Source organism: Mobula hypostoma, chromosome X2 (genome assembly GCF_963921235.1).
Source record: "Mobula hypostoma chromosome X2, sMobHyp1.1, whole genome shotgun sequence".
In the NCBI taxonomy this organism is placed as follows: domain Eukaryota; kingdom Metazoa; phylum Chordata; class Chondrichthyes; order Myliobatiformes; family Myliobatidae; genus Mobula; species Mobula hypostoma.
This window is the reverse complement of record NC_086129.1, coordinates 33,873,512-33,890,973: the sequence shown is the minus strand read 5'-3', so window position 1 is coordinate 33,890,973 and position 17,462 is coordinate 33,873,512. Positions and strand designations below refer to the sequence as shown.

The 17,462-nt window shown below is 39.7% G+C and overlaps 1 protein-coding gene across 1 annotated transcript in view; it reads right to left on the bottom strand.

Annotated features, from left to right (window-relative positions):
- Positions 1 to 1,042: 1,042 nt before the first annotated feature.
- The window catches only part of LOC134340878 (neurogenic locus notch homolog protein 4-like), a 28,916-nt gene continuing 12,496 nt past the window's right edge, over positions 1,043 to 17,462 (bottom strand). Inside the window, exons 6-14 of the mRNA XM_063038451.1 lie at positions 15,570 to 15,709; positions 15,337 to 15,483; positions 13,504 to 13,752; positions 9,619 to 9,753; positions 7,472 to 7,592; positions 5,802 to 6,004; positions 5,223 to 5,456; positions 2,500 to 2,751; positions 1,043 to 1,185 (exon numbers count right to left, since the gene is read on the bottom strand). Coding sequence (XP_062894521.1) covers positions 1,043 to 1,185; positions 2,500 to 2,751; positions 5,223 to 5,456; positions 5,802 to 6,004; positions 7,472 to 7,592; positions 9,619 to 9,753; positions 13,504 to 13,752; positions 15,337 to 15,483; positions 15,570 to 15,709 — 1,624 coding nt within the window. The remainder of the gene's footprint in view (positions 1,186 to 2,499; positions 2,752 to 5,222; positions 5,457 to 5,801; positions 6,005 to 7,471; positions 7,593 to 9,618; positions 9,754 to 13,503; positions 13,753 to 15,336; positions 15,484 to 15,569; positions 15,710 to 17,462) is intronic.

The following is a 17,462-nucleotide window of genomic DNA, read 5'->3' as shown; positions in this document are numbered from 1 at the left end:
TCTATCTCCTTCCTGTAGTCTAGTACATCATCATTTGAGATACAGCTCACAATGGTGGTATTATCTGCATACTTGCAGATGAGGTTAGAGCAGAATCTGGCCACTCAATTGTGAGTGCATAGGGAGTAGAGTAAGGCAATAGGGACACAGCCTTGCAGGGTCCAGTGCTAAGCATAATCATGGTTGAGGTGTTGCTGCCTATCCTTACTGATTGCTGTGTCAGACAGGAGGTCAATGATCTAGTTGCAAAGGGAGATGTTGATTCCCAGGTGTAGGAGTTTGGAGATGACTTTGCTTGGAATTACACTATTGCATAATTATAGTATTGACAGTTAGTCAATAAACAATAGCCTAATATAGGTGTTTTGATTGTCCACGTACTCCAGAGTTGAGTGTAGGGCCAGGGAGATTGTGTCCGACACAGACTTTTTTTGGCAGTAGCTGAATGTAACGGGTCACATTGTCTGTGAGGGTGAAGTTAATGCATGCCATGACCAGCCTCTCAAAGCACTTCAGGAAGGTAGATGCCAGAGCCAGGAGGATTATTTTTAAATTTAACTGCACAGGTAGTAGCAGAAACTGAAGAATTATGATTGGAGTAAATCTTGCTCAGAGTTATTTGAAGCTCTCAACAATATCTGTCACTCAGCATTAACCCCTCAGGTAATTGTGTAGTTTTAGCTAGCTGCCCAGGATGCCAAAAACCTTGTGAATTCAGTTGTGGGACCAAATGTGCAATTTAGGCCAAACTGCTTCACTGTTTAATAGGTATATTTTGCATCCAGAAAAATTGAATTTCATTTTCTATCCATTGAGATTTGTAAGTTATTTTGTTAAACAATTATAAATACAAAATATTCTTGTTGCTGGAAATCCAGAGCAACACACACAAAATGCTGGAGGAACTCATAGGTAAGGCGCTATCCATGGAAGTGAATAAACAGTCAACATTTCAGGGAGAGACCCTATGTATCAGAACTCCTTGCACTGCCATAATAGAACCCAAACAGATTCACTTGTTATGAATGCATGCTAGAAAGATTTACTTGCCATTTCTGCATGCCCAAGGCTGGCTAGAAGCAGCTGGGCAATAATGCCCCACAGGGCACGGAGCACCCATGCTGCCATCCAAAGGGAAGGCACTGCTCGAACCAGAGATGCAGTAAAATCCAGCTGAACAGTCTCCTGAAAGGAAAGGGAAGAGATTTCTTTCAATTATGAACTTGGAATTGTAAATTTATTGCTCCTTTGTTTCATTAATTTCTTTTAATTTCCTTCTAGTTTATTTAATCATTCTAGAAATGAACACTTTATATTCTGCAGTTATAACTTCTATTTGATATATTCTGGTCAGTCCTGCTGATTGATTTGATACATATAGATATATAAAAGCCATATGATGGAGTTAAATAGATAGAGATAGATAAAATACTTCATTATTTTAAAATTATTCTGTCATCATTTTTATTGCAACCTTATTGGTAACAACTTAAAATAGACTGCTCCTTATGGTTTTGCAAGATTGAATCAGTCACATGCTAATTCCAATCTAAAGGGAGAATACAAGGTGTCCTGAAGGCTGAATCATCTTCCTAAAAACTGGAACAATTTATTCTCATAATCCTTAATATACCTCCTTCATACTGTCTTCAATCATATTAAAACAACAACACAAAAGGTTATCTTTCCCTTCTAAGTGGCTCCAGAGTTAATGGGCCAAATTGCTGTGAATTCATGTTTAGTAATATTAACTACTTCACAATCTTCATTCAACCATACAACTGTGTTGAAAACAGGTTTGGCTTTCTGGTAGAAGAAAAGCTTGGATGTAAAACTGGGTACTAGAGAAGCAGGACTGATTTTGTGGAAATACATTTTCTCCAATTTTTCTCTTGAACTCACAACCACCCAATCTTACCCAATACGAGAATTGTTGCAGTTTCCAAACTATATTGGTGAACTCAGAGAGATAATGGAAGGAAGATCACAACGATCTGGGTCTGGGTCATACTACCCTATCATCAAAGATCCTGCCATCCAGGCAAAGCCATCTTCTCATAGTTACCATCATTTAGAAGCTCCAGAAGTTCAACATCACCAAGTTCAAGATCAGCTAATACCCTTCAATTATTTGATTCTTGAACCAATCTGCATTACTCTAATCATTGCTTCAGTATAGCAACACCACGACTACTGTGATCATTTTGCAGTACTTTGTCCTTTTTGCTGTAATTGTGTTCTTTCCCGTAAAAATTGGTTGTTTTCCTTGCGAATGCTGCTCATCTGTTGCAAGAAAGTTTCTCATTTCTTAGTGCATATGACAATAAACTTGACTTTGTTTTCATTTGCTTCTCAGCGTGCTTTGCTATATTATTTGTTAAATTTTGAATGTCATACCATTTGACTGAATTAATATCCTTTCATCATATTGAAGAACACGTATTAAATGATGTGGTTAGACATAGTTAATATACTCTTAAATTATATCAGAATCCTTACCAGAAACATTACTTTGTCCCTGACTTTCACAATACTTTCCACCTGGACAAGGCAGACATTCATTTCTGGAGGTCACACCTGACAAAGGTTGGTAAGTTCCTGGGGGACAAGGTTTAGGACTGTCAGTCTCAGAAGGGCAGAAGTAACCTGGTGGACACTTATCCCCTGTTTGATCTCCAAAAGGACTCCCTGTTCTGGCACCAAGCACACAGTAATGCCCTGGGAAACAAGGTCCTGTTGGAGAAGCAAGCCCTGGGGGAAAAAAAGATAAGAGGTAGAGAAATTGAACATATGAAGCCCTCAAAATAATTCTAAAACACTTTTTGGCAAATTCCATGATCCTACCTGGCTAATAGGGACTTTGGTCAGAGTACAGATCCAAGGATATGGTTACAGCATATCATGATGCAGAGAATAATAAATCTACACAACTCTGCAGTATTTAATCTGACCTACTGCGGGTAATCAAGTACTTTTAAAAAATTGTAACATTAAATCTGTACAATTGTAGAACAATAAATATTGAAGTTTATATAGGTTTAAGTTGAGAGTGGAACCAGAAACATTTTCTTGTGAATAATATTATTTGTCTATGAAGATACTTTACAAAGAAAATACCGATGTTATCTTCAATAACTGAGCTAGGAAGGAAAAATATGATTACAGCTGATTTGCTCATGATTGTAGTGTTTGGTTATATTCTTAATGGTGCCCTCTTCAAATCTGACCTCATATTCATGTTCAAAAAATGCAATTTTGATTTCATTGTCCTGATAAATGCCTGCTCCAGCAAGAACCTGAGCATGTTGTCACCTGCCAGATCCATGCGTTTATAACACTGTGCTTGAACCTCTCCAGTCAAACTGCAGTTTTTTGGCACACTACCAAATTAGACAGTGTCAAAGTCATTGGCATGCCATGAGATCATGATAACGAGAATCTGACCCTCCATCTCCAGTGCAATCTTTGAATCTTTGACACAGATGACCACACCATCCTCCACCAATGTTTCTCTGCCACAATATAACTGAATAGAACTGGCTTTGCTAGTTCCATTAAAATTTATCCATTGGAGTCAAGGAGATACCAGTGTTGGCTTATTTTCCCATGGCCACATTTCTTTCCGGCATTCATGAAGGATTTAGCCATCTACCCATTCTCTTTTTTTCCTGCTCTTCGTGAATACAACAAATTGGTTTCCAGGTGTTTGGTGGATATTTTCTTTTTACTTCTGCAGTCCCTTTCAGGGCTGTTCCATTATCTGAAATTATCAAACTAGTTGCCCCAAATCCAGCTTTGGATGAATAGAAATTTCCTCAATTAAACACTAAGAAGACTAAAACCAATGTCCATCATTCCCCACAGCCTCAAATTAAGGTGATGAGCCTTTAAAGCTGATATGAGGAGGAATTTCTTCAGCTAAAGGGCAGCGAATCTGCAATTTATTGCCACAGAGGATGGAGAAAGGCAATTTATTTAGGGGAAAGATTGAGAGGCACTTGTTTGAATTGAGGCAGAACAGGGTTAAATAAAACATGATTGAATGGCAGAACAGACTCAATGGGCCAATGGCCTAATTCTTCTCCTATATCTTAAGGTCTAATTTGTTTGATAATACTCCTTTGAAACACCTTGTGTTTCATTTCCTATGTTAAATGCACTAGAAGATATTCTTGCTGATTTTGTTGAAGTTTTCAGACAAATTTACTTATGAATATCTTAGGAATGATTGACTTATGGTTTTAATGAACAACATGTAATGTTAATAAGCTCCAAAAAGCCAGAGTTGTGTCTTATAACATTTGTGTACATTGTCTGAATCTGGCCCACTCAATGAATTGATTACATCATGTCTTCACACCTTGTGGATATATAAATCAGTGTACTTTTTGTCCAGATTTTTAATCATTGAAATAACTGGCATTGCCTCTAGGTAAATATCTGTCAGTAAGTGATTGGAATGTTCCTCCACCTCAATGATAGAATTCTTGTCTGATATTGTACTGGAAGGGTTAAAAGCCCAGTCTCCACAATAAGTAGGTACATTAAACCAGGAAGATATGTAACACAAAACATCTTGATTCATAGGATTCTTGAGACTTTGAAGCATGCAGATGAGACACATTCATGCATGTGAAATTACAAGATCACTTGTTATTTTCTTGGAGACAAGTGAGACTGGTTCAGTTGGTAATATAAAACTTGTTAAGGAATAATTAGTTTTAGAATTGTAGCTGACTGGAATGCATAGATTAGAAAAGAAGTGTGGGCTTTCTTGATGATATGAGTAGTGAACAAGCTCTTTGTACTTCTTGGGCCGAATCTGTGCCAAGGATCCAAGGACCTCTGAGATTTTCCAGACCAGTTGTCGTAAATTGGAGACCCCGATGAGCAGAAGGGTGTGAGACTTGTTCTTTCATCAATCATTCTACAGTGACTTTTATATATTTTTTTCATTCCTATCTTGTTATACCTTAAATAAATACCCGTAGCAACCTTGAAGTGTTCTTTCTCCCTCATTGATCTAAATCCTCAAAACTTGCTTATTTCCCATTATAGGTGTCAGAGGTCTACATTTGAAGCAATTCTAGTTGTTGATACAAGAACATTTTGAATTTTATAAATTTGAAACAACACATGGAGGTTTTAGTGCTAAACTATTTTAATTATTCATTATCACATGCCAATAAGACATCTATTTTATAGTTTTTATTTTCCTATACCTTCCACGTCACAGTAGAAACCTGGTGTACACAGAACACATTCCATAACAGATGACAGACCATCCCTAGGGCCAAATGTTCCGGCTGGGCATCTTATTCCATAGCCAGAACCTTGGGGGCAATAGTGCCCAGGTGGACACAGGTAACCAGTGATGTTATCTGAAGGGCAGGAGGTGGTGGCCCGCAGCAAGCAAACGCAGCCTGGGTCACAAAGACCGGAGTAATGACTCAGACCTGAAAAACAATTGAAATGAGCAGAGTGAAAAATGAGCACTGCAACAATTACTTTTGATAGAAGACATTTTGATATGTAAATGGATAGAAAGGACTTGGAGGGATTTGCAGGCAAATGGAGCGAGTTTAGACGGGCATCTTGGTTGGCATGGATGAATTGGGGAAAAGGACCACTTTCCATGCTCTATAACTCGAAGAGTTGGAACGTGCAAGGACTCAGCAAGGAAATATCAAATTCTAACATATGTACAAAAGGTACATGTTTCTCACCAGTGGTGACGTGGACTTTGGTGATAGTATCATTATTATTTACTTCATTCCTAACTACTGAAGTGAGACTCTTACCTTCCACTGCACAATATTTCCCTCTTGGACATGCCTCACACTGCTCAGTACTGACTTGAGCAGTCCGGTTACTGTAAGAGCCCCGTGGACATGGATACTGGATTCCTTGAATGCAGTAATAGCCAGCTGGACAGTCAATGGGTTGGACTGAGACTGGCTTATTTTCGATGTGTCGTCCAAGCAGGTGCAGTGGACCACAGTACCTAGAGCAATATAAATGTAAATATATTTTCACTAGCATTTTACTCACCTACAAATTTCATACATATACATTAAAAGTTAAACAGCATTAAAAAAGATGGCTTCATTGAGCTGACTCAAATTGTTTTTTTTAAACTGAGCTGCCTTTGTTTCATTAAACCATGAATCAGTTATAGCTTTCTCCTCCTCAGTCCTCCACAGATTCTCTTCACCTTTGATCCAGTCCCATTATCTTAGTTGTTTTACCAGTCTTAATTCAATGGCCTTGTTTGACTCTAGGTTGAACCTTCAAACTCATAAATTTGGTCCCATGGACCACCTGTCTCTTTAGCATAAACAAAAGAAAATCTGCAGATGCTAGAAATCTGAGCAACACACACTAAATGCTGGAGGAACTCTGCAGGCCAGGTAGCATCGAGGAAAAGAGTACAGTCAACGTTTCGGGCCGAAACCCTTCGGGCCTACTCTGGAGAAGTTTAAAATCTTCCCTTTCCAGCATTTGCAGATTTTCTCTTGTTTGTGATTCGATTACCAACTGTGAAGTCTCTTCCAGGGATGCCTACTCTGAAGAAGTTTAAATCTTCCCATCCTGTCAAAGGGCTTTGGCCCAAAATATCGACTGTACTCTTTTCCTAGATGCTACCTGGTCTGCTGAGTTCCTCCAGCATTTTGTGCATGTGTCTCTTAGCATGCATTGTTGTCATAAGACATAGGAGCAGGATTAGGCTATGTGGCCCATCAAGTCTGCTCCGCCATTTCATCATCTTTGATCCATTTCCCTCTCAGCCTCAATCTCCTGCCTTCTCCCTGTAACCCTTCATGCTCTGACCAATCAAGAATCTATCAATCTCTGCCTTAAATATACATAAAGACTTGGCCCATTATTGCCTATATCTACTTTAGTGCATAATTCTGATCCCTTTATTGATGCCTCTTGCCTTCACAAAGCTTTACTAGGCCAATGTATCTTGGCTGTTCCTCTGTTCATTGGTCTCCCTTAAGCAGCTGAACTTAAATTCTGACGAAGGGTCTCGGCCTGAAACTTCGACTGTGCTTCTTCCTATGGATGCTGTCTGGCCTGCTGCATTCCACCAGCATTTTGTGTGTGTTGCTTGAATTTCCAGCATCTGCAGATTTCCTCGTGTTTGCGAATTTAAATTCTGTTCACTACATTCTACATTGGTTCATCCATTTCCAAAATAAACACAGAGATGAAAATATTCAATCCATTTCATGATCTCTTCCTATACTTCCTTGATCTCAAAAATTACTATCCATCTCACACCTGTCCATTCCTTGGATAATCACCCCCTGCTTGTGGCTCCATGCTTGGGATCTTCTCATCCAAAGCTTCTCTCTTTATTTAACATGCTTCTGAAAATCCTTTTATGAAAAACAGAACACCAATTTCTCCCAAAATAGGAACAAGATGATGTTTAAACTAATATTTCTATTTTGTGGAAACTTACTTTCCAAATGGGCATGGCTTGCAATGTATTTGTCCATTTTGATCCTGATATTGCCCAGGAGGACATGGCTTGGGATTTGAACTGCCAGAGGGACAGTGGTGATCAATTGGACAAATGAACCCTGTGAAAGATAGAATGAAGAGGTGAACTGGAGACAAGAGGCTGAAGAAGCTGGAATGTGGAGCAACACACAATCTGCTGAAGGAACTCAGTGAGTCAAGGAGCATCTGTTGGGGGGATAGGAACTGTTGGCTTGTCAGATTGAAAGCTTGGATAGGAGAAGGTTGGGATGAACTGTGGAAATAATGTCAAATGATGCTACCACAAGCCTGACTGAGGTCAACATGCACTGACAGCAGATACCAAAAGTTGTGAAGACAAATAAGACAAAGGAGTAAAAGCAGAGGAGAGAGAAAGGACAGAGAAATGAAAAGTAAAAAAAAATTCACAAGAAAATGATTTAGCAAATGGAGTTGAAGCAAAAATAGAAAATTAGTAGAGACCAAAAATAGAAATTGAAAGAGAAAGAGTAAATAAATGAGATGAGATAAATGTACATAGATAAGAAAGGAAGGAAAGATAGTGACATAGCAACAACACAAAATGCTGGAGGAACTCAGCAGACCAGGCAGTGGAATGGAAAAGTGTACAGTCAATGTTTTGGCTGAGATCCTTCATCAGGATTGGAAAAGATGGGGAGAAGTCAGAGTAAGAAGGTGGGAGAAGAGGAGGAAGAAACACAAGGTGATAGGTGAAACTGGGGGGGGGGCGTAAGAGGGGTGAAGCAAAGAGCTGGGAAATCGATTGGTGAAAGAGATAAAGGGCAGGAGAAGGGGGAATCTGATAGGAGAGGACAGAAGGCCATCAAAGAAAGGGAAGCGCGAGGAGCACCTGAGGGAGGAGATGGGCAGGTGAGAAGGAAACAAGAATAGGGAATAGAGGAGAAGAAGAAGAAAGGGGGTAATTCCCAGAAGTTCAGGAAATTGATGTTCATGTCATCAGGTTGGAGGCTAACCATAAGGTGTTGCTCCTCCAACCTGAGTTGGCCTCATCCTGGAGGTACAGGAGGCCATGGACTGACATATTGGAATGGGAATAGTAATAGTGATATAGAACTCATTATGTCCACAAGGTAATTTAAAATGTTTTATTTCCATTAAAATGTTACCACAGACATATAATCAGGCATATAATCAGCCATTTGAAAGTGTTTCACAGACATCCTTCAGATGAAGGACCAGATAGTAGTTTAAGAAGTACTTATTTCAGGGTCATTGATACTGCTCTCATTATCACCAAATTCACAGAACAAGCAAAGCGGCACATCAGGGGAAGGGGAAATAAAAACAACAAATGCAGGATACACTCAACAGGTCAGGCAACATTTGTGGAAAGAGAAACAAGAGTTAATATTTCGATCTTTATTTCAGATTTCCAGCACCTGCAACTCATTTACTGCCAAAATTCATTGAAAACTTGGTGGGTGTATGGGTATAAGTCAAAAATAGACTCGATAATTCACACGTTATTTAATAGCTCCCAGTTGATCATTTCCACCCAATTGTGGTTACCCGCTTACGCAAAGGAGAAAAAAAAGTTTTATAAGAGTTTCCGCTGCAGCATGAAAAGAATATTGATAAACCCGAATGTAAAGGATGAATGGTAAAGATATAAGAATAGATAGTAAAGCTAGAAGGGTGAGTAGAAGGTTAATGAAGAAAGTGGAGGCATGTGTTTTTCAGCTAATTAGCACTCAGTCATGGCAGGACAGTATAGGCCTTGGTGGAGGAAGGGCTTACAAACACAGTGATGTCAACAATGACTGATCACAAGGTCACTTTCATCTGATTGAGCCTGTGCTGAAAGCAAAATGGGTGAAAATATTGTACGCTGATGTTCCTTGCATCTGATTATGTATAAAAGTCATACTTTGTTCATCTGCAGAGAAAGTGTGAATCATCTTCTCTTATCTGCAAGTACAAGATGGATGGAAATAAAGGTGTTTCTGTTTCACCCAATGAATGGATGGTATGAGCATTTCTTTCACATAAGGGGAAAAAAGTGGGCTGGATTATCCATTCACTCATATCCAAGGGGTAGATAAATTGAGAACAAAATCATAGCCTTTCACATTCATGATTTCTTACCTACTGAAGCTGGTTCTGATTGACCACTAGGACAGTAATACCCTGCTTGACACACTTTGGTAGCATTAATATTTGCAAATCCAGGACAGTAAAATCCAGGAGTACATAAATGACAGTGAGAAACATCTGGGTTACCTGAATTCAAAAAATAAATCCTTGTTAGAATTTATGCAGCACCAGTAATTCCTGTTTTACTTTTGTTTAATTTAAAATGATATGTGGGCTTTTAATAATGGGTCTTGAGAACATAGATATTATCCTTAGAGCACAGTTAATACCTCCACATTTGTATTGGATAGGAAATTTCAGAAAATGTACTCACTGATGATAAAGGCTTATATCTACATCAGGATGATAAGAAAGGGCACAATACAAGCCCTTCGGCCCACAAAGCTGTGCCAAACATGTCCTTACCCTAGAAATTACCTAGGTTTACCCATAACCCTCTATTTTTCTAAGCTCCATGTACCTAACCAGGAGTCTGTTAAAAGACTCTATCATTTCCGCCTCCACCACTGTCGTTGGCAGCCCATTCAACGCTCTCACCACTCTCTGCGTAAAAAACTTTCCCCTGACATCTCCTCTATACCTACTTTCAAGCACCTTAAAACTGTGCCCTCTCGTGCTAGCCATTTCAGCCCTGGGAAAAAGCCTCTGACTATCCACACGATCAATGCCTCTCATCATCTTGTACACCTCTATCAGGTCATCTCTCATCCTCTGTCATTCCAAGGAGAAAAGGCCAAGTTCACTCAACCTATTCTCATAAGGCATGCTCCCCAATCCAGGCAACATCCTTGTAAATCTCCTCTGCACCCTTTCTATGGTTTCCACGTCCTTCCTGTGGTGAGGCGACCAGAATTGAGCACAGTACTACAAGTGGGGTCTGACCAGGGTCCTATATAGCTGCAACATTATCTCTCGGCTCCTAAACGCAATCTCACGGTTGATGAAGGCCAATGCACCATATGCCTTCTTAACCACAGAGTCAACCTGTGTAGCAGCTTTGAGTGTCCTATGGACTCGGACCCCAAGATCCCTCTGATCCTCTACACTGCCAAGAGTCTTACCATTAATACTATATTCTGCCATCATATTTGACCTATCAAAATGAACTACTTCACACTTATCTGGGTTGAACTCCATCTGCCACTTCTCAGCCCAGTTTTTCATCCCATCAATATCCCGCTGTAACCTCTGACAGCCCTCCACACTATCCACAACACCCCCAACCTTTGTGTCATCAGCAAATTTACAAATCCATCCCTCCACTTCCTCTTCCAGGTTATTTATAAAAATCACGAAGAATAGGGGTCCCAGAACAGATCCCTGAGGCACCCCACTGGTGACCGACCTCCATGCAGAATATGACCCATCTACAACCACTCTTTGCCTTCTGTGGGCAAGCCAGTTCTGGATCCACAAAGCAATGTCCTCTTGGATCCCATGCTTCCTTACTTTCTCAATAAGCCTTGCATGGGGTACCTTATCAAATGTCTTGCTGAAATCCATATACACTACATCTACTGCTCTACCTTCATCAATGTGTTTAGTCACATCCCCAAAAAATTCAATCAGGCTCGTAAGGCACGGCCTGCCTTTGACAAAGCCAAGCTGACTATTCCTGATCATATTATGCTTCTCCAAATGTTCACAAATCTTGCCTCTCAGGATCTTCTCCACCAACTTAACAACCACTGAAGTAAGACTCATCGGTCTATAATTTCCTGGGTTATCTCTACGCCCTTTTTTGAATAAGGGAACAACATCCGTAACCCTCCAATCCTCTGGAACCTCTCCCGTCCCCATTGATGATGCAAAGATCATTGCCAGAGGCTCAGCAATCTCCTCCCTCAACTCCCACAATAGCCTGGGTTACATCTCGTTCGGTCCCGGTGACTTATCCAACTTGATGCTTTCCAAAAGCTCCAGCACATCCTCTTCCTTAATATCTACATGCTCAAGCTTTTTAGCCCACTGTAAGTCATCCCTACAATTGCCAAGATCCTTTTCCATAGTGAATACTGAAGCAAAGTACTCATTAAGTACCTCTGCTATCTCCTCCGGTTCCATACACACTTTTCCACTGTCACACTTTTCCATTGTCACACTTGATTGGTCAGATACTAAATATTAAAAGCCTGAGACTGTTCAGCATGCAAAGTTATTGATATCTTAAGTTTTATGACAAAAGGTCTAAAATTCCTTAAATATCACCTGATGCTTCAGATAAAGTTTCAGAAATACACAGCAATCCACATTTATCTTTTGCATGAAGTTGCTCAGCATGACAGAGCTGAAGGACACCATAGTGTATAATAAGGTATAATAATTCTCCTTTGTTAACGGTAGGAATGCCCACTATATTTTGTCCACATTTCCAGAATTGCTATTAGCAGTGAGCAGACAAATAACACATTCAATTGTCAATCTTATTCTCATTGTTTTGTTTATAAGGTCTAAATGAAAGAATGACATGAATCACAAAATATTGCTGAAGATTATTCTTCAGCATAAAAGAGACTTAAGATGTATCAAGGCAACCATATCATGTGGGATAGTGTGAAAAACAGGTAAACAAAAAGTGGCAAACAAGCTCCAGGTAACAGCAGGCTCTCCCTATGGGCAAAATGGGTTGTGTGTGGATACCTTGGAAATGAGTTTTCACAGTAGTTCATCTGTCTCTGTGGTACCAAGTACAGGCCCAGCAGTCTACTATTAGGAAGGTATGGTAGAATTCATATGATACTCTATTTTCCATGCAATATTAGTCTATATGGATAAGGAAAGTCAAAAACAAGCCCAGAACATTATTTTATGTTTTGCACTGTATTGTTGCTGCAAAAAAAATCATGATATATGTGAGTGATGATAAACCTGATTCTGATACGGGTCTCCATTATGGACTGAAAATAATGTCACCATTAAATGTATTGGCCCTTTGAGCACTTTATTCCTCACTTTATTTCCCTCTTTTATGGAATGACTTCGTCAGCCAGACCACACATCAGCCAGATTCCACAACACCAGCAATATATTACACTGACAAAGGAGATAAACAGTCCATTTAATGGACATATCATTTTACTTTTTTCAAGACATTCTGTTTGCTCCACCCATTGCCCACCCTGCCTTTTCCACTACCTAGAATAATTGGTTTCGATGATGAAGGGTCTTTGACCAGAAATGTTACCTGTTTGTCTTTCTACAGGTGCTGCCCTGACCTGTTGCGTGTCTCACATTTTCTGTTTTATCTCAGAATTCCAGCATCTGAAGCTCTTTTTGATTTTCATTCACTATAGGAATTTGAAAGTCACTTTCCAACAGCTATGATATAACTAGTGTCAATACTGAGATGGGTAGACTTTTTTTTAAATTAGCTTGGAGTATGAAAGCTTACAGAACTAATTTGAGAAAACATGTATGCAAAATAAATCATTTTATGATTTTATTGAATGATGATGCAAATCCAAGGGCTTGAATTTCTTATCCTTGGTCTCCAAATGAATTACATGTGTGTTGTTGTTCCTTTTCGCACTTTGTGATTCATTGGGTGTCATTTTTTGCCATTTCCTTAGCATATCTGTTTTTTACGAGGCTAAGTTGCTACCTCGATGCTCAACCTAGCAGGGATGGAAAGCATGCAAGGAGCCGGCCAGATTCAAACCAGGGTACTTTGCATCGAAGTCCCTTGCTGATGCCACTACACCACAGGCTGGTTGAATTACGTGTGTAGAACTGATCAAAAAGATTACACTGTAGAAGGATAAACTTTACTGATTATAAAGTACTTATATGGTTAGTTGTACTCAGTGACCTTTCTTAAAAATATACTTGCTATTATGCAAACAAAGCTACCAAGCAGAAAGAAGCTACAGGTCTTACCGGCTGTATCAGCAAATGTCCCTGGTGGACAGGGTAAGGCAGCTTTTGATCCTGCAGGACAATAATGTCCTGGTGGGCAAACATTCTCCGGCGGATCAGGTCTATAAGCATTTCCATCACAAAAATAACCAGCTCGACATGGGCCAGAAGGAGTTGACAAAGCAAACCCATTGCAGTATTTACCAGGATCGCATGGAACTGGATGTGCAGCACCAGCTGGGCAGTAGCTCTCAGGCTTACACATACCACCTGAATAAATTCATTACAAAACAGCTTATTATCATTCTTCAAAAATCTCTACTGGCTCATGCAATTAATGTCTTTTAATACAAATTCAGAAATGAGGGTAATTAAAATACTTCTGAGCAATCAAGTTATTGAGCAGTGCTAAGTATAAACTTTGACCTCTGACTGTTTCATTATATACAAGTGAGAATTTACAATGTTTGTAGCTCTGTCACTCACTTCTGGCAACTCATTAATTAGCACATTATTGCTTGTTGCTCACATACCTTCCAGAAATGTTTAAACCTAAATCAGAATCACCGAATAAATTTGCTGCAAGGTTTACACTTTTGGTAGTTTCACATCCTTGCTATTTAGTTGCCAATCTGTTTCTGAATATCAATTCAGTTTCTGAACCTCCATTATCTTCAAAGCACCTTGTTTAGTTGGAAAACAAATCAACATAACTATTTCATCAAATCATAGCGTGTCTCTGTGCTACTTAGTTCTCTCATTGGAAGAGGAATGCTTGCTGGAAGACAAAACAAATTCTACGTACTTTCAACTCAGATACTTCTAGGGCAGATGCACGGCTACAAGGTGAAGGAAATCAATCGGGCCCTTAAAAGGGCCAATGGAAAAACCAGGAAACCTAACAACAAGGAGGAACCTGTTGCAACCACTGTCTTTCCTATATTTCCACAGCTTCTGGAAGGATCGTCAGGATCCTGAAGAAATACCAGACTGATACCATCCACAAACCCGTAAGGAAGCTCAAATCACAGCTCAAGCAGGTCAAAGATGATCTGGGACCCAAGACGGCTAACATTTACAGGATTCCCTGTGAATGTGGAGCAGCGTATATCAGCCAGACAGGGTGCATGGTGGAAACCTACATCAAGGAGCACAGGAGGTTTATCCATTTGGGTTACCCGGAGAAATCAGCGGTAGCAGAACACCTCATTCGCAATGGCCATTGGATTGACTTTGATGGCACTAAACTACTGTGCAGTGCCAATGGTTTTTGGGACTGCCTGGTGACAGAAGCTACTGAAATAAAACTAGAGGAAAAGAGTTTTAACAAAGTTGAAGGTTTCGCTCTAAGTAAGAACTGGAATTCAATGTAAACAGGGTGGGACAGCGGAAACCTGATTTAGATGAGGACTAACCAATCAGAAGGGACGGACTAGGGGAGTATAAGTACCACTGGATTAGACATGTCCAGGCATCATCCTTGATGAAGATGGCAGTGTTTGTCATCGAAACACCAGATACCTGTACCCGACTGGAAGCCCAAGAAGAGTTTATTTGTCCTATACGCTGGGAAAGCACTAGATCCTTTTTCAATAAAGGGATAACATTTAAAATTAACATTTAACCACAACCAATTGAGGTTTATAACAAAGAGCTTCAAATTACAGCATTTGGTATGAAAAAATATTTCCTAACTGCACTCCAATTTTTAGATGATTGCTTCCCAATGTTAAGATAGTAATTTAGTTCAAGATAATCTGCATCCACCATGTTATTTTCACTAATGTTGTTAAACAGATCAGAGGTTGACAGATTGGATTAATATTAACAATGAATGGACGTACTGCAATTTACCTGTCATATGATCTATGGGTGTTGCTGTCTTTGAGTTTCCTGTACAGTAGTAGCCAGCATTGCATTTTCCAGTTGCAGCCACCAGGCCAGAGGAGTTACAGAATAATCCCGGCGGGCAGGGGAGACAATTAATTTCTGACCCACTACCTAAAAACAGGGAAAGTAGTTTTTACTTCCAGCATAAAAAACATTGAGCCTATAAAAGAAAATAAATATAATAAGGTGACAGTTACCTTGGATAGGCCCAAAGTGTCCAATTGGGCAGGGTATAATATACTCAGTACCTTTGGGGCAGTATGAACCTCTGGGGCACCTCTGACCTGTAATTCCATCAGTTGGATTTGGAGAGGAAGATCTTTCAATGCAACAATACCTGGAATTCAGACAAAACATATTTCTATAATGTTTACACCGTCATTCACTGCTTCTTTTAGAAACATGTAACTGATGGAATTCGATTCTAAAAAGCAACTGTACCATTACAAAACAACAAAAGAAACCCAGCTCAAAACCAAAACACCAGCCAGCATTGGTTTCATTCACCACTCTTCAGTAATTTCACTCGCAAAAAAATTAGCTGAGAAAGAAATATGAAAGCTTCATCTTTAAAACTACATAACTTATCACTCACAATTCAATATTTATGAGCAATGGAAATAAGAGAAATAATGACTTGAAACTTAATGGGATAGGCAGCAGCTCCAACACAAACTGCTGGCACTTGCCCAAGCAAATATAAGCAATTTTGAGAATGCATATTCAAATGCAGATGCCCAAAGTGGCCGACAGATTTCTTGTTCAAAGTTCATAGGAATTTTTTAAAATCAAAGTACATATATGTTACCATATACAACCCTGAGATTCATTTTCTTGCAGGCAATTATAGTAAATACAAAAAGTACAATAGAATCAATTGAAAGACCACACCCAATAGGACAGACAACAACCAATGGTAAAAAAAAAACTGTACAAATACAAAAAGAAAGAGGAAAATAGAAATAATAATAATAATAATAATAATAACAATAAATAAAAATCAATAAATAGAAAAAACATGACATGAAGAGTCCTTGAAAGTATGTCCATAGGTTGTGGGAATATTTCAGTGCTGGGGTGAGTGAAGTTGAGTGAAGTTAGCCCCTCTGGTTCAAGAGCTTGATGGTTGAGGGGTAATAACTGTTCTGGAACCAGGTGGTTCGGATCCTGAGGCTGTTTAATCTTCTTCCTGATGGCAGCAGTGAGAAGAGAGCATGGCCTGGATAGTGGGGTCTTTGATGATGGATGCTGCTTTCCTGTGTCAGCTCTCTGCGTAGATATGCTCAATAGTGGCAAGGGCTTCACCTTTGATGGACTGGCCGTATCCACTGCTTTTTGTAGGATTTTCCTTCAAGGGCATTGGTGTTTCCATACCAGGTTGTGATGCAGCCAGTTGATATACTCTCCACCACACATTTATAGAAGTTATCAAAGTTTTAGATGACAGGCAAATCTTTGTGTACTTGTACAAATGTAGAGACACTGTCATGCTTTCTTCGTAATGGCACTTATGTGCTGGACCCAGGACAGAGCTTCTGAAATGATAACACCGAGGAATTTAAAGTTGCTGACCCTCTCCATCTCTTATCCCCCAATGAAGACTGGCTCATGGACCTCTGGTTTCCTCCTTCTGAAGTCAATAATCAGCTCCTTGGTCTTGTTGATATTGAGGAAGAGGTTGTTGTTATGGCACCATCAGCCCAATCTTCAATTTTACTCGTATGGGCTGATTCATCACCATATTTGATTCAGCCTACAACAGTGGTGTCATCAGCAAACGTAAATATGGATTGGAGACGTGCTTAGCCTCACAGTCATCAGTATAAAGCGGGTAGAGCAGGGGGCTAAGCACACAGCCTTGCGTTGCCCCTGTGCCGATGCAGACCTTGGAGGAGATATTGTTGCTAATATGAACTGACTGGGGTCGGCAAGTGGGAAATCGAGGATCCATTTGCACAAGGGGGTATTGAAGCTTATTGATGACAATACTGAATGCCAAGCTGTAGTCAATAAGGAGTATCCTGATGCATGCATCTTCACTGCCCAGATGTTCCAGGGTTGAGTGAAAAACTGAAGAGATGGCATCTGCT